General features: G+C 45.1%; 2 protein-coding genes and 1 long non-coding RNA gene across 7 annotated transcripts in view; 1 reads left to right on the forward strand and 2 right to left on the reverse strand.

Annotated features, from left to right (window-relative positions):
* The window catches only part of LOC130154609 (core histone macro-H2A.2), a 28,612-nt gene extending 24,693 nt beyond the window's left edge, over positions 1-3,919 (reverse strand). The window contains exon 1 of one of the 5 annotated variants that reach the window (XM_056350789.1): positions 3,205-3,919. The gene's annotated coding sequence lies outside the window, so the exon portion shown is untranslated. Of the gene's footprint in view, positions 1-1,847; positions 2,209-3,045; positions 3,155-3,204 lie in introns of those variants that run through there. The other 4 variants (XM_056350787.1, XM_056350788.1, XM_056350785.1 and 1 more) reach the window with 4 other exon arrangements.
* On the forward strand, positions 2,863-8,219 carry LOC130154610 (uncharacterized). The gene is made up of 3 exons (XR_008823795.1): positions 2,863-2,956; positions 5,578-5,678; positions 7,607-8,219. It is a non-coding gene; the product is annotated as an uncharacterized LOC130154610 (long non-coding RNA).
* An 11,897-nt stretch (positions 8,220-20,116) lies between these two features.
* Positions 20,117-21,012, reverse strand: part of COL13A1 (collagen type XIII alpha 1 chain) — a 61,090-nt gene continuing 60,194 nt past the window's right edge. The window contains exon 42 of the mRNA XM_056351884.1: positions 20,117-20,559. Within this exon, the coding sequence (XP_056207859.1) occupies positions 20,557-20,559 (3 nt within the window). The 3' untranslated portion in view covers positions 20,117-20,556. The remainder of the gene's footprint in view (positions 20,560-21,012) is intronic.

Below are 21,012 nucleotides of genomic sequence, written 5' to 3' on the forward strand. Positions count from 1 at the left end.
TGCACGTCAGCTCAGCCCTGACAGTGTTATGTGGTGCACTCACCTGAACTCACCAAAGCTGCCAACAGCTGAAGAGCTACAAGTTGAACACTGCTGTCCCAGTTGTTCTCTTGATACAGCTAAGCATCAAGGGCTTATCAGCTGAGAAGCACTTCAGTCTATATTGGTTCCCTCACTGCCTGCTGATTAATTGCTTCTACGTTTGCCCTTATAAACAAGTCTCCATTAAAAAAAAATACAGCCATGCCATCTATGTGAAGCTCCTTGGTGAGTTAGAAGTGCGTCTATATCTGGCTACCATGACATCATGAGGCTTAGGCAATTTAAAGCAATTAATTTTTCCAATCCCTTAATTGGTCACGGCACACTCCTACTCTGCCATGATTCCAACATCCCTGTGTTGCTAGGGGGGATTTAGTAGCTACCAGATTTCCCAGAGCTCTCTACAATACGATGAAAATAGGGTAGAATTTCGCAAGATGGGCTTTCCTCTGTTGAGTTCTATCTTCTTCAGAGCCCAAAGCAACCAGCAACATTTTCCTTCTACCTGCTGGAAAAAGAGCTCTACCTCCCCACCTCTCTCAGGTAGGTCTGCTTTGGCCACTTGGGGAGGGTCCCTCTGTTACAGATGCTACCACCTTGTTTTCTTCCACCACGATTACCAGTAGAGGGTGATGACTGCTGGACACTGTAACAACAGACCACCCTGGGACATTCCTTTCACCATTGTGCAATTTGCATCACACCACAACCCAGTGGATCAAGTTTTACCAAAGCAACTGTAAAACCACTTCCCAGTTCTTCCTACACAGATGCTCAGAAGAACAAAATCTCATAATCATCTTTAGGTGGCAAGGACAGATACAAATTTTAGAAAAGTAAGAACAACCTGCAGACACAGAAACAGACTGCAACCTCCAAGTGAGCCTGAACTTGAAAACCCGGCCAGGAAACAGTTTCAGAGGTGAACATGTAAAGATCTGGTAAGAATGCACAGATGCACATCAGAAAGCTCAGTGCAGTACAAAATGCCTAAGATATACGAAATCTAATTTTTTCTTTAAGAAAAATCACAAAAAACAGTAATAGAAAAGAAAGATTAGTTTGCACAAGATAGCAACAAAACTGGTGCAACACTGGTGGAGAAAAGTAAATTCTGGCTGTTCCTCCTCACATCCCAGATCACACACAAGACAGAGGCAAGCTAACAGCTACACCAAATGTGAAACACATGCTAGCAACTAGTTATCACTAAATAACAGTGCAGTGATTAGGTAAATTCCTAGTCAGATTAAAACAGCTGGCATTGCAGCTTATCCTTTTGGACTTTACAGGTGGCCACAATGTCATCTGGCAGACAAAATTTAGCAGTGTGCCGAACGCCCTCCCTCAAACAGCCAAAGGTTTAGAAACAGCCATCACACTGGGAGCTACACCAGAAGCTCACGTGGGCTAACATTCAGGCACCGCTGGATGCCAACCTTGGTGGCCTGGCTCACAGAACTAACACCCGAGTCATTGCAAGGCTTTGTACCAGAACCGTTTCTACTAAAATTATTCACCAATGATGCCTTGGGCACCATCCCCAGACGGTTAATACATACTTGGCATCTAGGAATCTTGACTTCCAAATATTGAGAAAACTGGAACTCAGCAGGCAAAGACTGAAATCAAGGACATGCAGGACTACCAACACACCTGCACTTTCCTCACCTCCAGCTGTTTGAAGAGTGAGGAGTTGACAAGCAATCCAAAAACACATCCAGGGGTCAACTCAGACTGCACACTCATATACAAATGCCACTTTGTGAACATAACTCAGAAGACCTAAAGCAGGAGCTTGTTACCTCAATAAAACGGTAAGGCACAGCCGATGCCCTATTGCACAGGGCTACTCAGTGGGCAAGTAGTACGCCACCCGGATAGACACAGAATGCGTTTCTACTGGAAGAAGCTTCACGGGCACACCAAAGCCAAAAGGACCCAGGGGTCCTACCAGAAGCAGCTTCCCCTTGCAAATTACCGAGGCTGACTGCCCGCGGCACAGCACGGCTCGCAGACTGAGGGGATGAGCCTCCATATCGACTCAGAGTCTTCTTCTGACTTTGCTGAGAGCTGCTGAGCTCGCAGGGGCCAAGCTGATCACCAACAAGCCGCGGAGGCCGCCTCAGGGACCACCCGGCCGGGGCCGCCCGCTGAGGCGCCGCGCCGTTGCCTAGACACATCCGCCCCGCCCACTCCCCTCCTCGCCCCGACGCGTGCCCCCATTGGCCGCCCGCAGAGCTGAGAGCACCGCCCTCCTCGCCCGCTGATTGGCCAGCAAGCCGAGCCCACCTGCACGGGGGGAGGCCGCAGCGGAACCCGGGCTCGGAGGGAGCGCACCGATTGGCCGGGAGCCGGTGAGCGACGGGAAGGCGCCGGGGGTGCGAGGCGGGGCCGCGTGCGCGCTCCGCTGCCGGCCGCGCAGGCGCCCTGAGGCGCGGCGGAGGGGGGGAGTGGCCGCTGGCTTTCCCGCGCAAACGCTCCCCCCCACCCTCCCATCAGCGGGCTCGCTCCCGCCGCCACGGAGGCTTCGTCCGCTGCTTGCGAGGGGCGGTGGCGGCGGTCGCCGCCGTGAAGCGCGTCCCCCGAACGGGAAGCGCTGCGCCTTCGCCGGGCTGCGGGACGCAGGGGGAGGGAGGCAGCGAGCCGGAGCCGCAGGCGCGCGGGGCTCGCGCGCAGGCCCCAAGGAGGCCTCGCGCCCCCACGCCCCCCGGAGCCGGCCCCGGGCCCGCGCGCGCCGCCGCCGCCTCGCGCCCCAACCGTCGCCGGCGGCGGTTCCTCCCCACAGCCGCACACCGCCCCCCCCCCCCCCCCCCCCGCCCCCCTTCCCCTCACGGCGGCCGGCCACTAACCCCGGCCCCGGCCGGTCACCCCCGGCAGCTGCGGAGAAAGGCAGCAGCGGCGGGAGGAGGAGGTGGGTTGGGCGGCCGGGAGCGGGGAGAGGGAAAGAGAGGAGCGGGCCTCGCCGCGGCCCCGGAGCCCCCGCGCCGCCGCTCCCCTCACCTGCCGGCGCCCGCCGCCGCCTCCTTCTTCTTCTCTTTCCTTCCTTTTTTTTTTCTTTTTTTTTTTTCTCCCTCCCCCTCTTTTCCTCCTCTCCTTGCCCCCCTTCTCCTCCCCCCCCCCCCGTCCCTTTTTGGCTCCCCCACCCCCCCCCACCCGCACCCTTGCTCCGCCTCAGCCGCCGGCTCTCTTCCCGTATTGTATGTTTCAATGGCGATGGCGGCGGCTCCTCTTGAGGGGGGGTGGAAGGGGTTTCCTCCTGCTCCGCATACCGCCTCTAGGAGGAGTCACTGCAGCCCGGGCCTGCAACAACCCCCCTATCGCTGCCGCCCTCCCAGACATCGCGCTGCTCCTCCTTGCCCGGGCCCCAGGGCTGCTGCTGCTGCCGCCTTACCACAGGCGCCCCCTCCCCGCCTCTTCCACCGCTTCCCACCCCACGCACGCTGAGGGGAGAAAGGGCTCCTCTGACCCCAGGCCCCAGGAGCTGCCGAGCTTGCATTCGTCGGGAGCATAAAGGGAGAAAGCCCGGCTTCCCATCCTTCCCCTGGTCACAGGATGGAGGAGTTTGGAGCCGCAGAGGTTTCAAGGGAGTCCCAGCTTGGCTAATGCTCGAGGATAGGTTTTGAGGCATCCTCCGCCCACCCTGCCCGGTTTTTGTCTGGAAGGGAGCCGCCCATCCCTGCATCCGTTAGGCAAGGTGACCTGCGCGTCTTGGAACGGTGCATCTAATCCAAATGTTCCAGCATCCCCAAACTGGCTTAAAACGGCCGTAACAAAGAGTACTGGCAGCTCTTTGTGTTTTGTTGCATTGGAGCATTTAAGGCGTTCACAAGCTTTTCAACTTAGCCAGGAGAGCTGCAAACTTAACTCGCTTTATAAATGAAAGCTGAGGGTTTGGTTTTTGCTTTAGTGTTGTGTATTTTTTTTTTTTCCCCGCAGTTGCACGGGTGCAATAGCTTCAGCTCTGAGACACACAATAAGTGATTGTATTACAAGTCTCACAGTATTATCTGTTGGCAGCACTAAATACATGATCACACAGACTGAAGATCACTGCAAACAGAAAAGTGGAGGGCAACACCTCTTAAGCTGGTCTGAGTGATTTTTTTTTTAACATAAAGTCGGGTTTATATTGTCATTCCTGTATAAACATTCTGCATCGTTGCACTGATGTCACTTGAAAGTTATTTGGGGGCTACTGTAATGCACCAGGAAGTACAGTATGAACCCAGACCGCTCCAACTCAGGTGCAATGTTACTTTAGGAGGGTGGCTGGGAACAGAACAGACTGATAAAGAGGCATCCATGCTTTCAGCTTTCCTTTTGTTGCCATAAAAAAAATCATAAATGTTCACTGGCTTCCTGGAGTTTGTTTTTGGCTCTGCCAAAGTAAACTGTTGTGTCTGAATAGAATAGCATCTGGTAGGGAAAAAAGCGATGAAGAATTCCTGCAGGTTATATTAACTGTGGACCACACCATCTCCTGAAGAAAGAGGGTGCGAGCTGAGAACCTAGGGTTTTCTCAGCTGCTCTGTGACCCTGGGTAAAGCATATTACTAAATGTGGCTGTGTTTTGACTGTCACTAAAATGGAGATAAAGATACCATTGCTTTTTTTAAAGAAGCCATTCAATGAATAAGCGATGTAATGCATTTCTCTGGATTAATGCTTTGGAGTCTGTTCTCTTCTGCACTTTATTTTGAAAAGAATGTCAAAATGCTTTGAAACCAAAGGAGGAAAACTCACATGTATGAGCCTGAATTATTTTATGTGTAATGGGAAGCCTCACTTGGCTCTTCCCTGTTGAGACTTAGAACTTAGCAAAGGAAAAAAAGATACCTGTAGAATTGTAAGTGTATTGAATCATATTGGGAGGGTAGAAGGAATACGAATATTTTGGAACTACTAGGCATAAAAATGAAAGACAATGTAAAATCCATGTGAAAAAGTAGGAACAGTATTGACATTTTTCTATTTCCAGATACAAATAATTGCATCCAATAATCCTAGCTATCATGCATGTGGTACATAGCTTTGTAATTAAAAATAATTTGAGAGGAGGCAAACCAAGCATCACAATTTTTTGAAAACATTCCTGATATGTTACAGATTAACATCAAATAGTTGCTATGTGGTAACAACACAAACATGTAGGAGGTCTTTAAGGGGAAAAAAATATGACTCTGTATGAGACAAACTTTCAACATCAGAACAGCTCATTCTGTTTACAAAAATATTTTTCTGTTTATAAACAGCATTCTCCTTACATTCAGACATACTTTCAGATTTAATTTTGCGCTTGTCACATCCACCACATAGATGTGTACCATTCAGATGGATCAGGTGAAATAAATTGATGTAAGGGTGGGGCTCCTCTTCACATTTGCCTTTCATAGTATGATGTGGTTGTCAAATGTTACAGCCTTAGAAGAAACTTCCCACATCCAGTGAGTGCGGGGCTGCGGCCTCCTAATACAGCTTTTGTGTTCCCTGAAATAAGAATCTTAATTCCTGCAATTTCTTCTTTATCACCAGCACCAGTTTGTTCTACCAGTTTTCACAGCGTCAGTAAGGACAGTACATCCCAGGAGTGGTCGGTCCCTGAGCAAGTCACTGCACTACTGGCAATAAAGCAGGTATGAAAGAAGGGAACTATTTTGCAGCTGGTTTCTGCTGTTGCCTACATTATTTCTGTGGGGACTGAAGCCTGGGAAGAGTTTCTGTGTTTGGGGAAGCAGCACCAGCATGGAGAAAACACAGATACTTAGCTACCCTTGATAGCTAAGGAATTGTCATCGACTCACAAACCACAACATGGCTTCCCCACAGTAGGAGACTGAAGGAAGCAGAAGTGCTAGAGGAGGGGAGGAAGTCTAAGACATTCATACTGTACCACTGGTTTTAATTTTTTTTAAGTCAGTCATAGATGTCTGAATTTAATACTAATACTCCTGCTTTTCTGGTTTTTAATTGTCCCACTATAAAGTACATTTCACCTCTGTCTTTCTCTCTCCAGTGGATACAGCTTGTCCTTAACCTAAACGTTAATAGCATTATATGTTTATGTTGTCTTAAGTATTTCTGGAAGATTCTGAGTTGCTTTGTGACACAGGAATAAAAAATTTTTGGGTAGAACAGATCAGAGCAAGGCAACATTTGAAAACAGTTACCACATGTGAATTATTCTGCAGTAACTGCAATTTTGGAACTGCCTGCCTTTTTAGAGCAGCTGTGATACATGGGTTGTCCTCTCCAGCTCTGAGTTCAGTGTTGAACACTAAGACTGCAATGGAAAAGTGGTAAGCAGCAGGTCACCTAAACCACGTGGTGAGGAATGTAATGCAGAAGATGGATGAAAGATTTTTGGTCACAGTAGCTGTATGTTCTGGCCATTTAGATCTGGTTGTTCAAGGGAGAATTGTTACCAACTAGCATTCTTCAAGACAAAAATTTGCAATGCTGGATTAAGAGAGAGCTTTTCCCAATCAGCAGGAGTGGATCTGCCCTCACTAGGTTGTGGAAAGACCATCTGCCGGTTGACTTCCCAGTGCAAATACAATCTGTTACGTTGTCAAAATAAACAACATATCTATTGATGGAGCCTTTCTAGACTGCTGACTGCCTAACTCTAGCTATTGGGAGAACAGCCTGTTTATGGCACTCTCACTTTTGGGCAAAGCTGTTACATCTCAAACATTGTAATGAATATTTCATAGCTTCAGAACCAAGAGATATGGCTTTACTCTTGCTTAGGCTGGCAGGCATCCAGGGTCATCCTGGCAGCACACTAATGTCAAGTACTCTGAAAGCTCTCTCTTATGGGTGTATATAATCCAGAAACTTTATCAAATCAGTGTAAGCGCTGTCATGTCATTAGGATAACCTAGTATGATCAAAGTTGATGTGTGTATGTTATGGCAGTAGATAACAGATGTAATAGAGTTCTGCAAATAATCTATATTTCTGTAATGACTTCCCCCCCCTCTTCTCTGAGCTGTTTTTTAATCCCTCCTCCACCCTCCGTACTGCTTATGGGGTTATTATACTAGTAGGTTGTGTACAATGAGCTTTTCTTCTTAAAGCTAAATCCTAACATTTCAAAGAGTTCTCTTACAGTAGCATTTTTAAAATTAGATCATCCCATCTACTTCAGAATTAAACTGTTTTGTGTGTGTCAGATTCTGACATGGTGTTTAAGGTAGATTTAGATAGTTAGGATGTCTTCAAAAGTCACAGGTTAGGTAGCGCGTAAGCAAGGAGAGAGGTCTTTCCTGCTCGTACACTGACAGATTCTAGAAGTCAAATGATGCTTGTTAGCTTAAAACAAAATAATTAAAAAATTAAATGTGTTTCCATCCTTTTTTTAAAAAAAGGAGTGTTTTGATCCTTGCTCCTTATCCTTAAACATACCAATGCAGACTGCAGAAATTATTGTCTTGACTCAGTTATTTCTTAATCATATAAGTAAAAATACCAATTTAATACAAATATTTGAATGGTTGTGTTTATTCACAACAATCACTATTTTTTTGGTCAAGTGGAGTTTTATGAATATATCTTTCAGAACTGCAGAAAACAGAGTAAGAGAACAAAACCCAGAAAGAAGAGCAAAGATGGAGCACCATGTCATTGCACTGTTGATCATCAAGTCACTCATCTACAGATCACTTCAGATCCATACTGCAGGCTACTTTCTTAGCAAACTGGCATATCACATACAACAAGATCAATATTTCCCACTTCTCACAATGCTGCAAAGGGATTTTTTTATAGTTACATCTGATCAGTTTTTCCTGTGCTAGTAAAAGATGTTTGTCCCTTTGCACTTACACTCTTTGGTATAGTTTGGAGCTCTGACACATATTTTCTTTCTCCTCTGGTGACATTTACAAGAACATTATCTTCCTGGAAGGGACTATTAAGCTCCATGTTCTTTTCAGAGAAACTTCATGGGACAGGACAGCACTGCTTGTTTGTCTTGCTTTCATAATTGTTCCCAAGTTGGGTTTAAAACAGTCAATTTACATTGTTAAAATAACTGATTGTTTTTTCCTGAGTTGACTAAAAAAACCTGACTTTTTTTTTTTTTTTTTTACAGAGCCCTCAGGGGAAAAAATATATCTAAAAGTCTCAAACTGTGACCTATAAATAATAAATGAAGATGCATAGAAATAAGACTACCTTTGGGTCTCATGTTTGTCTGACACAGTATGCAGCAAATCTCCAAAACTTTTATTTATTGCACAAGTGCAAAATTTTACTACTCTTCCAGGGTATAACAATATATATCCAGAAGCCATCATTTTTATAAAGCAAGAGTGACCTTAAAGCCTTAAGGAATGATAGAAATCATATGTTCCAAATACATTCTCCTTTCCAAGTTGGAGCATCCAAACACACTCATTTTTCTATGTAGCTTAATGCATCAGTCACTGTTAAACATCCAGATCCTTGAGGATTTCGCCTCATGATCCAAGGCTCATTATATCTATACCCGGAGGAGGTCAGGAGCGAGAGGCACTTACTTTTGCTGTCTGGCAACTCAAGAGCTAGAGGTTTTTCAGCAAATCACTTTCATCTCAAGGAACCACCACTGCATCAGTCTACGTGTGCCCTCCAGGCTAAGGCAGAAACAAACCCAGGCGTACGGGAGAGGAGGAGTAAATAGCAGTCTCTAAGCAGAGCAGGGAAGGAGAGATGGATGTTCCTGGAGCTGCCTCTTTCTCCCCTTTGGCTGCAAAAGAAGCCAAGGGAAACTTGCTCCAATGTAGATATCTAAAGTTAGATGAGAGGAATCTATCACTGGGGTATATGCAATCAGCGCAGTAGGTGTGGTGGCATTCATTCCAAAAGGTACCTTCCCCCTTATTACCATGCCTTGCCAAACCCAAGTCAGCAGGACAGATTCTGCTATGCCCGGACCATTTGCCAAAGGCTCAGTCATCACATTTGTTTGGGGGGGTGTCATCCCCACCCATTAGCAGGGATTCTTAGAATCTCTTAGAAACTGAGCAAACATTTTACTTTAGATGGCATCCCTTAACAAACAGCTGCCAGCTATTGGCTTTTGAGATAGATATATGCTGCTTTATTGATTCTCTGAAATTTGAGGGAAGTAAGACAATACACAAAAGCTGATCATCAGGATCATTTCAGCATGAGCATAACTGGAGAGTCTGTCTCTCCTTTGGTCTTGGCTCTGTCCCCTCTGTTTGCACTCACTCGCTGTTCCACAGTTTGCGTAGCTTTGTAGTTTATGGTTGATTAATTCACGTCTTAAGAAAGATCTCCACTAAGGCTATTCATGCAATGGGAGGGTTCAGGCTGTCTTTCTCCCAGGCCCATTCCCCAGTGTCCAGTAATACCGCTCAGCTGATGCCTTTCCCTTATAACAGGCACCAAGCAGGACTCTGTCCTCTATCTGGCCGTTTATTTTCATAGACCTGGGGGTAACAGTATTTTTGAGACTTCTGTCCCTCTGCCAAATGGGTTGAAAATTGCCACTTAGTTTCGTCATTACTGGGGCTGGCTGGCAAACAGCAGATGGCATGATTGCCTTAGGATAGTAACCTAAAAACAATCCCCAAATGGAAAGACGACATTTAGGTGAATTTATGGTTTATTATTATTTGCATGAGCTGTCATTTACAAAAGACAGAAACTACGTAGTAAACAGGTATTTTTATAAAAGGAAGAAGAAAATATGTACATCAAACGTAACAAATGCAGATTGTACTGGAATATATACGGCACTCAAGTTAAAATAGAAACCTCACTAAAAACATTGACACAAAGGAGTAAAGATTCAAGTCAAGGCATGGGGAATTCATCAGACTCCTCTCAGAAAACGATGGGATGACATTTCAAATATGGTATCATGTTTACCATTGCAACAAACAGCCAGCCCAAGACATTTTTACATTTTTCATTACTTCTTGCCTGTTTTTTTTTTAGACCTCTGGTTTTCCAAAAGTCCATTCCCCAAACTAACTTCCTTCTGGAATCTCTCATCTTTATTCCCGTAATGATGTAGTGAATAGGCCACGATATTCAAAACTGCAATATCCAGCTCTTGCATAGCAGTTTTCATCATAATATAAAATATTGTCTTTATCTGATGAATGGATACTGGGTGATTAAACATACAAAATTTCCATCTTTTACAAGAAGGTAGAAATGCTTTAAAAGGCACTATAATTAAGCAGCAGCTTACTTTTACAAAACTGAACTTTATATTCTACTGAGCAGTGATTCAGTTCTTTAAGTGTACACCCCTAGTTTCAAGGAGAGGGGTGATCTCATTGAAATCACTGGATTAGTCAATGGACACAGGAAATAAGTAACCGAGGCACAAGTTTTGCTCCGACATAAAAATTCATAAGCTATTTTTCATTCATACAGATGGAAATCATTTAACTGAGTCCCTTTCCTCATACATGTTAAGTGCTTGATTCTTTAGTGTCTTTTCAATTTTTATCACACTGAGAAAAGATTTGGTTAAAACCTTAATAGTGGAAAAAATATAAAGAAAAGCAAAATAATTACAATATTTCCATTCTGTTATGAACCGTAACTCCTTATGGCACAGCTATCTACTTTTCTAAAATATGGCTAGAAATAGTCAACATAGATTTTAGAATTTCCAGAAGTGAAAGACAAAAGAAATCAATGTTATATTTTCAAGTAAGAAGTGGAAAATAAAAAGCAAATGCTCATTTTGGCTGAAGAAGCGCCTACTGAGGTTGAGAAACTTGTGGGAAAGAACAGCCCTTTGTTCTCTTCATTCTAGCAATTATTTAATGTGGAATTTTCTTGAAGGCCGAAAAATTCTAAGTAGCTAAACTATGTCAAAAGGAGTTGAAATAATGTCTTAGAATCAGCACAATGACAGTAATATTTACTGGTAACACAAAAGTATATTACAGCACTTACATTAATGAATGCCAAGTAACTGGATATTTACTATACAGGCTGAAAAGTTCAATATAAAAAAAAGGTGTAAAAAGTGTATTCAGATTTAAACATCTCAATCAGTGTTTTATAAGAGTTACGCAGAAACAATGCCCTGTCAAGATCTACTCACAACTCATCACTTTACTACAGGTATATTAAGTATTGTACATTCTATGCCACCAAAGGAAAAAAGAAAGAAACAATGAAAAAAAAAAAAAAAGAAAGTAAAATCTTTCCTGTAAAATTCAAGGAAAACGGATATGTAACAGCAACACATTGCTTCAGAAATCATTCTCCTGCAGGGATTAGGTCATTAATGTTTGACTGATGCTGGCTGATGAGCGGATCTCTGACAGAAAGTATCCCTGTATCAAAGAATTTGGTGTCCAGATCTTATTAAGATGAGAAACAGGGGCAGTGCCAATGATGCAAGCATTCCAGCTGTGGGGAAAGCACCTCAGTAAGGGGGTTCGCTGTTGCTCCGAGGACTCTGAACACTAAGGGAGTATCTATTTGACACCACACAGCTTTCTTGGTAGAGCTGACTCATCTGGATGGGGACGCTCTCCTGCCCACCTCGCAAGCCAGGGCATCGAGAGCAATGCCTCCACCCGGCATGGCGTGGGGCTGGGGAGATATGCTCCACTGCGGGTTGCAGGCTGCAGCCCGGCACGTTGCATTGGCACTGCATTCCAGATCAAAGGTGTGGCTTTTAAGCAAATTTCTTGGTCGTGCCCATACACTGTGCTTTGGCTCACAGCACAAAACACTCTGAATATACCAGCTGGGCTCCTTCTGGATGGTTCTACACCTGGGTCAGGGCAACCCCCACTATCAATAGAGTCTGGCCAGAAAATGGACTGAGAGCAGCCCTGAGGAGAAGGACTTGGGGGTGTTGGTTGACCAGAAGCTCAGCAAGACCCAGCAACGTGCCCTTTCAGCCCAGAAAGCCAACCACATCCTGGGCTGCATCAAAAGCAGCGCGGCCAGCAGGCCCAGGGAGGCAATTGTCCCCCTCTGCTCCGCTCTGGTGAGACCCCACCTGGGGTACCGAGTCCAGCTCCGGGCCCCAGCACAAGGAGGACACGGACCTGTTGGAGCGAGTCCAGAGGAGGCTGTGAAGATGATCAGGGGGCTGGAGCACCTCTCCTGTGAGGACAGGCTGAGGGAGTTGGGGTTGTTCAGCCTGGGGAAGGGAAGGTGCCAGGGACACCTTACAGCGACCTTTCAGTATTTAAAGGGGGCTTATAAGAAAGATGGGGACAGACTTTTTAGTAGGGCCTGTAGCAACAGGACAAGGGGTAACGGTTTTCAACTGAAAGAGGGTAGAGTCAGATGAGTTAGTAGGAAGGAATTCTGTACTGCGAGGGTGGTGAGGCACTGGCACAGGCTGCCCAGAGAAGCTGTGGATGCCCCATCCCTGGAAGTTGAAGGCCAGGCTGGATGGGGCTTTGAGCAACCTGGTCTAGTGGGAGGTGTCCCTGCCCATGGCAGGGGGGTTGGAACTAGATGTTCTTTAAGGTCCCTTCCAACCCAAACCATGCTATGGTTCTATGAAACTGGACCAGAAGGCAAACTCCAGAAGCACATCTCATGTATCCAAACCACTAATGACAGTGGTTAGTCTGTCATTAACCACTAGGCCAGACTAGAGCAGTCAAAAATTAAGCCTCCTGAAACAAGGTAGTTCTTTGGCAGGACCCGTTTTGTTCTTCAGACCTACTCTTCTCACACTGCACCAGCAGGTGCTGTAGAGATGGCCTGTAACTTGGATACTGCAAGTTGTACTGCTGAAGAGCCCACGACATCTGCAAGATTTTCGCCGTAAGTCAGAAACTCCCTCCCATTACTGTGCTGTTCAACATCTGGAGTCAATTTTACATCATTAAAAACTCTGAGAACGTTGCAGAGTCAGGCCATTTCACCCTGCATTAAGGGGATGCTCTCAGTCCTCCTTTTATCGGGGTGGAGGGGAACACTGCACTGACGATGTCCTGCCCCAATTTACCCTATCTTTAAATTTAAAATGGTGAGGGACAAGGAGGAATAATAGAGAAATGCTGTTTGGTTAGAGATGTGGAAAGAGCAGCGGAGGGCAAGCGCTGCTGCAGCTGAGGAGGAGCCTGGATCAGGGCCCTGAAGGCCTCTGCTGTGGTGGTTTGTGCTTCTGCTCCACCTCCTTCCTCCACGCTGGCTTGGGCCCAGGCCCACGGCTGGGCACGCTCCTGCGGCCGCGCCAGCGTTCCCTTCTGCGCCCCTGCCTTAGCGAGGGGCTGCTTTTCCAGGCAGGCCAGTTCTCAGCGGGGGCATTCCGTGACCACGCAGGCGCAGCCAAGGGAATGGTAATGGAGAAGGTAATGGCTGAATGGCCAGGCACCAGGCACAGGGCAGGGGTCTGCTTACGGTGGCCTGTGCAGTCTCGCTGCCAAATGGCCATTTCTCCTTTTCATTTGCACGGTACTGCTGCAGAAAAGGCTGTGGGATTTAAGATCACGTGCTCCCTTTGGAAGGCTCCCCAAAAGGGTGAAACTGCTTGGTCTGTGGCACTGCTGGTGGTGTGCTGCATCAGGGTACAAGCAAGTCTTTGCAGGAGAGTAGAAGGGAAGATTTACTGAAGCAATACTTTGAAACACTACTGTAAAAAAACAAACCAATGGAATTATCATAAAATGGAATTTCGCCCCCCAGCAAACCCCTGCCAGAGACAATGGACTGACAGCGTGCAATGGAAAGCAAGAATGCAAGTTCCACTCCACAAGTTTCACAACCAGTCCTCTCATACCTACCATTAATATGTCTAACCTCCTAAACTTTTGCGACAGCAGTTCAAAGTCATGTTTTGCAGAAAAAAAAAAAAAGTTCAGCAGGTTTTTCTTTTAAAAAAATTCTGCAATATTCTGACTAATTTTGGAGTCTGTGTAAAAAGAACAGATTTATTTAATAACTTCAAAAAGCAAACAAAATTGTAAGAAAGCTGCAAATCTAAAGTGGTCTTGCTGCCTAACATTTTAAACAATAGAAGCTTTACAGTCAACTCCAAAAAATATCAACAAACATCTACAATCTTAATTCATGTTTTGCTGTGATGTTTTCATCAGATCAAAATGTTTGACAAAGAAGGGGTACTAGAAGGGAGTAGGTATAGATAATAAAAGTTAGTAGAAAAATGATCAGAAAATTTTCTGAAAATGCAGAAAAAGTAGCCATTTTGTCTGGGACAAAAACAGGGGAAGGGGGGGCGGGAACCCCAAACCAAAAAAGTATAAGAGAAGGGGAGACCCTCATCCAGCAAAGCATTGGCACGCAGGCTCAGCGTGAAGCAAAGCCTAAAGATAGGCTGGAACACAAGCGCATTGCTGGATTTAGAGGGAGGAAAACACTTACAAGAGACAACAATACTTTAGTAGGTACCTACCAAGAGCTTGCTGTTTTCAAGAAAACGTGTTTCCTCTAATTGTTGCTTCAGAGTTTTCTAGCTAAGCCTGAGATTTTGGGCTGTAGAATGCTGCTGAAAAGGACACAGTGACTCTTGCCAGACTAATTGCTTTACAACAGACCACCTAAGATTGGAAGAGACTGTTTGCAATCAACTGGTCCCTAACATAGCCCTTTTGAATTCTGCAAATGTAAATGGAGTTTTTGGAGAGACCGTTTTGTCTGGGAGAGGTCACTGGCACCTGGTCCCTCAGCGTGGCCTGTGTGGATATGTTTATCTCCACTAAAAACTGCTTTGCCTATGGAAAGCACCATTTTACTACTGAACTTGGGGAGAAAAAAACATGACAGGAATGTCCTTAGGACATTTTGGGTGAGGAACTTGAACAAACTTATTCAAAAGCCCATTAAAAATACTCCTAGAAGAAAACAAGAGCAAACAAATCGACCCCAAAAATCATCAGTAAGAAGAAAAGGATAATAACGTTATCAAACTATATATATAATTGTTTTCATTAAAAAAGAAGGAAAAAAGCACACCTACCGCCTGCAGTTCTGGTCAGGTTCTCCCTCCTCCCCCCACAAAAGTAGTAAAAATGAAAAATACAAATAAAATAAATTAACCCTTTCATCACCCTGGTTCCTAACTGAAACAATTTCTTCCCCTATTACTGTAGTTACTGCATACATCTGTTAGAAGTCTTGAGAAAAAAAACAACCACAAACCACCCTGCAATTCTTCAGGTGAAACTTAAAGTAGAATTTTTTTCCCCGGCTCTTTGTAATCCTGGAATTATTTGACCAGTAGACTTTCCCTGCACTAGTATGAGGATATGGGTGCCAGGTACCGGCATCTTTATGGGATGGTCAGGATTATTCCAACAGCATTGACAAAGGGCATTTGAGTGAAGGTTATTGCCTTCCTGGGACTTGCTCTGGTTTAAAAGACATCACTTCGAACTTCACGTCAGCGCTTTCTCTCTGAACTCCAGTGTTAATTGCTTATCATTTGGTTCTGTCTAATGATTTGGATAATATAATTCATCAACTCTAATAATAATGGCCCTGACTCACAGGCGTACTTAAATATGCAAATAGCATCATTAGGCCAATGGGAACCACACACTCAAGGTTGAATACATGGTTTAGTACCTGGGCAAATGAGTTCCCCAGTGCACTCAAGGAAGTAGAAAAGTTATGAGTCATGGTCACAAGATACATACTTAATCATTAATTTTAGGGGTTTTTTTAAATAAATTGCAAGAGCCACAGTGGAAAGACACTGTAGCTTACATGTGAACAGAACTGCACCCTTTAGCAATGAGAGCAGAGTAAGGAGTGCATTCAGGCAGCTGGGAAACATCCCCTGCACCCCTCAGCGCTTTGCTAAATCTTTATTTCCCTTCAGTGAATGCATTAAAACATGTAACAGTGGAATTTAACCCTCATGATCCTTATTTTCCCTCTGGAAGTACATCTGTTGAGAGGTACCCACAAAAGGGCCTTATTGGGCCAGTAGAATAACATTTCTGCAGGGCTCCAGACAAAATACATCCAGCGTGCGCGGTGGAGACCAAAGCAGAAATACAGGAAGCAAAGGAATTACTCAGTGAAACCAGATTTTTTCCCACACTCCACATTTTCCTCCTCTGACAAGATATTTCACGCCTTCAAAACCCAGCAGGATTTTCCCTTTTCAGCAAAAAGGCGCCATCAATTCTTTACAATTTAAACAGGAGAAGAAAGTTTGTGATGAAAAGGTTAAGGATGGAATCATAATTATATAGGTGGAAGTTTGTCATCTGGTAACCAGAAACGGTAGCAAAAAGTTTTATCACGTCCTCTCTGAGCAGCGCTCTGAACTGAACGTGGTGGGTTTCACCAATTTTTCTAAAGAAATTGTTCAAGAAGGATTTCTTTCTTGGATCAAAGGATCCCCCCACAGAAACATTGTCTAGTCTTGCACTCATTTATACAGCAGCTGCTGGAAAATGAGCCTAATTCTTCATCTGAAGAGTCTGACCACAATAATAGAATGAAGTGAAAATGACCAAAGAAAAAGAATATAAATGGTGTCATTTTCAAACCCTGCCACTGGCCTCTTGGGGAAGACAGAAAGCAAAGCAGAAAGCTCTGGCACACTGAGCCCCTGCAGCCCCAGCAGGCAGCATCTGGGCAGATTCCTGGTGTGCAGTTGAAGAACTCTTCCCAAGCTCCAGGGACAGAACTTGCAAAGCATCTCCAAGCAAATCTTCAGGAAGGTCCTCCTTCTCCTTTCATTCTGCTGTCATTTCCCAAGCTTCTCCACCCTCAGGTTTGTCTCACTTTTTGGCTATCAGCCAAGGAGTTTGACCCTTGAAGGGGCAGACAAACAGTTTCACTTGACGATGGCCAGGCATTAACAGATACCAATGGCAACAGCAACCGAGTTACAGGTTTTAGTAGGGATGGACTCTGAAACTAAACTGTCAGGTTCAGGGTGCAAACTCAGCTTCTACCATTTGGTTTTTTCTTGAAATGCAAGGTGCAACGCTCTTTGGGAAGAGCGGCTTATCAGTGAAGTTTCATGGATTCGCAGGTCTCTGGTTTAGCCCCAGTGGCTGACGAGGTTGTGTCAGTATCAGGGGCTGCAGTAACGGCAATCTGAAATGGTTACCTAAGCTACCTGAGTTAATAAACCGAACAGGCTGTGGTCTGCAGCAACCACAGGGAGCATTAGTCACCATTTCCAACCTTCAATGACAGGTGAATGGGTATCGTACACATGCTTTTTCCCTAGAGCTACGTCAGCTGTCTCATCTTCTGTACAACTGCTGCAGATAATCTGGGGTCCTGTCCCTCTCCCTGCGTGTATGCTGTGCGAGGTGCTGTGCTTTTGTGGCAGTCAGCCGCTACAGCTGCTCAAGACTTGATGCCCAGAGGCAAAACTTACAGAGAAGCACTGTGGGATTGCCAAAACACCCAGGCACCCTTTGTCAGTGTTGACTGTCACGGGCTGAGCTCACAAAAGTATTTAGGTGTGCCACTCCTTAGGTGCCTGCTTCCTAGGGCAACCTGTGTGACTTAGCTACCTCAGCACCCTTGAGAATCAGGTCTAAGAGCAGAGTTTTCTTCACAGCTGAGGTCTAACTATCCCTTTTGCCAAGATGCAAAAGGAGCTGCTGGTTTACAAGTAAAAGCAAAAATGAAACAAATTTTCAAGTCAGTAGACTCTCCTCTGATATACCATTCCCAGAAAGGTTTTAAAATGCTTTTTGCTGAATTAAGTTCAGTGTTTTAAGGGTATGCCAAAGGAAGCACCATCAGAAGGTGATGAATTCTGCTGCCCACAAAAAGCACCTGTAGAGCCCAGCAGCTAACCTGAAGCTAAACCAATGCTATAAACAGTGTTCTGAGACAACAAAGAAAGGGGTGAAAGCATGTGTTAATGCTCCGTGTGTGAGCATCTGTGTTTTGCTGGCAGAAAGCAGCCGAGTCCTAAGGAAGCTGTGGCACCATGTCTTTTGTGGTTTTGCACTGGAGTAAGTCAGGTGCATCACCACTGTAACAGTAGAATTACACTGAGTAGCCGGAAGTAAAGAAAACCAAGCCTCTTCTGCTCATACTAGCCCTCCTGTCCTGCCTCTTTACTGACACCAGTGAGGTACTTTCAAGAGTTCTGGCAATTGCATTTCAAGGCCCCCCTATGCCTCCGGCAAAAGCTTTCTCTCTCACAAATACATCGGTTGAAAACCAGCCCAAGAAATAAGCCAGATGCAGTATCATCTCAAGCTACCCTTTAGTAGCTGTGTCACAACAAGGCAACAGAGGATGCTTCAATCATTTTTAGATCACACAAACCCAAGCAAAGACAATCCCATGCGGTGCAATCACAAATAACAGTTACAAAACAAACCCACACAGACACCAAAGTGAACAGGGAGCATTGGCAGGTTTTTCTGAGGATCTGTAAGTTTCTAAGGATTAAACACAGCCAGCATTTTTGAAAGGGACCAAAGCACTGAAATTACCTACCTTGTGAGCCGAGCACTACAAGACCAGAGCAGAAATTCACTGCTGCTACTACTACTACTATAACCTCCCCAAACCAATGTGCCATCAGCATACCTGGTTGGGTCTTTAGTAACTATCTTGTGTTTAGCAGGTGTGCAATTAAAACACCAGAGTTGTGTGGCACTCGTTTAAATAAGTGGTGCTGTTCCAATTAGCTAAGCTTCACAGCTGCAAAGCCTTGTAACTGAGCTGGGTCTTATGTTAATGAGATAGATTACTGAGAAAACAAACAAGGATCCCTCACTGCTCTGTAGTTCGTTTTCTTTCTGTGTCATTTAGGCTCTAGTACCCCAAGCATCTCATGAAAACATCATGCATGGAAAAGTTTAATCCAAAGGACAATGCTGGCGTGAGAAGAAATAGTTGTAAATGCCATGAATTGGTTTAGGTTGAAAGTTTGCAAGGAGTTTACTAACTGCAAGAGCAATCTGAGTCAGCACCAGCCCGTGGGATGGGGGGACAAGGGACACGGGGGGGGTAGAACCCTCGCTGTTTTTTGGATGAAGTCCAACAAATTTCTGAAAGGGTGAGGTGGCAAATGGATTGCAACAGTCGGGATGGGCTTGGTTCCTTGGGCAGTCCCTGGCAGGCCTTTTCCTATGCGTGCAAGAGAAGCGCATCTCCTACTCTGTCGTTTTGCTCTGACAGTGCTAAAACACCGTATGGAACTGGTTGGAACCCCTCCTAATTAATAGTTTGTAAACAGATGAATAGTTGAGTATAGGGGTTGAACAGCTGCGTATAGGAGGTGGTTGTAGTGGTGACCACTTCAGCTGGCACAGCTGTAGCCAGGAGAAGCTGCTGCGAACACAGCCCATGATCCATACGTAGGGCACCGCGGGAGGGGGTGCTGGGCCCCGTCGGCAGCGGCTCTGTTATGCCAAGAGCAGGGCTTCAGCAGGCCAGTCTAATGAACTGCCGCTTCTGTTTCTCCTTCGGCATCTTTAAATACTGATAACTTCTCTCCACCCACTTCAAAACTTCTGGGTTGCAAACTGCCTTCCCCCCTTGCGTGAAGGACCAAGGAAAGTGGATGTGTTTTAGGGGAAAGATTTAGGCTTCCAGTCCTTTGCTTATTTTCAAAGGCAGGTATATTGTGATCTTCACTTTAGTCCTAGGGTATAATTTTTCTTGATGGGTAGTTTAGACTTGAGACCTTAATAAAGGTAGGTCAAGAAGGATAATTAAGATGTACATATGCAAATTAAGATGACACAGCAAATTTGAATGCGACCTTAACATTTTAAAAAGCCATGTGGATTGATTTCTTTAATACACATTCATGAAGATATCATCAAGGTATTCTGCTGTATGCAGTTTTAAATGAGGCTTTAATTAAGCAACCTGCAGGCCTACAATTTAGACACGTTAGAATTTCTTGCTGACCAGGACTCGTTGCCATGAAGGTTGTTCTAGGTAAGTAACTGCTCATGGGAGGTGCGAGAGACTAAGAGCTTCTCCTTGTACAAGCTAACTCCACAGCTCCTGGAGGAGGTGGTACCGTTCCTGCATGGCCCAGGAGCTGGCGGGAGGCCATGCTTGGCTGGCTGAATATGATCAAGAAACAGACCTTGTCTGATAACTATTAATCACGGAATCTCTACGCTCCCAGCATACAGTGGCTACTGCGAGGTTTTTCAGCAACACCTTAATTTAATCACAACAAAATTCTTAATGTTTCGCTTTAATAAAAAATACATAATAATTTGAAGTATTTTTGAACGATTCCAGCTTGAAAAATGAAAATTACCTTTAAATCTATACAGGGTAGTTCCTTTGGGCACTTTTAATACAATAATTTATTAAGTTCCTATATTCATCATGTGTGCACAAATCTCATGTAAATATTACAGCTGTACTCCATGACAAAACAAGCATAATGCAGACAAAGAATTATACAGAGAACTGACAAACAGGGAAGAAGGAAGATCTAGTATTTTCTGTACAAAAAATATGCAGCTTTTTGATAATTTGTAAAAATGCATAACTTTTGGCATTTCAGAGAAGAACACTGTATAAAAATAAATATTCTATGTACAGTAACACACACAGGCCAGTCCAGGGTTAGAATCATCACTGCAAAAGAAAACATAAACGAGTGTTAGTGACAATTCACTAACAAATGTTAGTGACAGCTCAGGAGGGGAAAGGCCACTTCATGGGATAGAAGGACAGCGGGACAGTGTTAGGGAAGCTGGCTCTGGAGTCTCCAGGAGGAAAAGAAATGGTGCTGGATCTCAGCAGAGATCCTTTTCACTTCCCTGGGCAGGGAGGACGGGAGGTTCAATCCAGGCTGACTCTCTGCCTCCACTTTCTTCCTACCACTGTGGCTTGAGTACTTGGCATTAACGCACGCAGCAGGTGCGGAAGGTGGGCTAGACCCTGAGGAGTGGCAGAGGAGTCTGAGGGAACTTCAGAAGGGGACCCCTGAGGCAGCTGAACCATCAGAAGCAAAGGGAGGGTAGAGGGGACAGGTACTTGCACCTTCCTTTCAGTGCTAGCCCCGAACTGAGCTAGCAAGCCCATTCC

This window comes from Falco biarmicus, chromosome 9 (genome assembly GCF_023638135.1).
Source record: "Falco biarmicus isolate bFalBia1 chromosome 9, bFalBia1.pri, whole genome shotgun sequence".
NCBI lineage: Eukaryota > Metazoa > Chordata > Aves > Falconiformes > Falconidae > Falco > Falco biarmicus.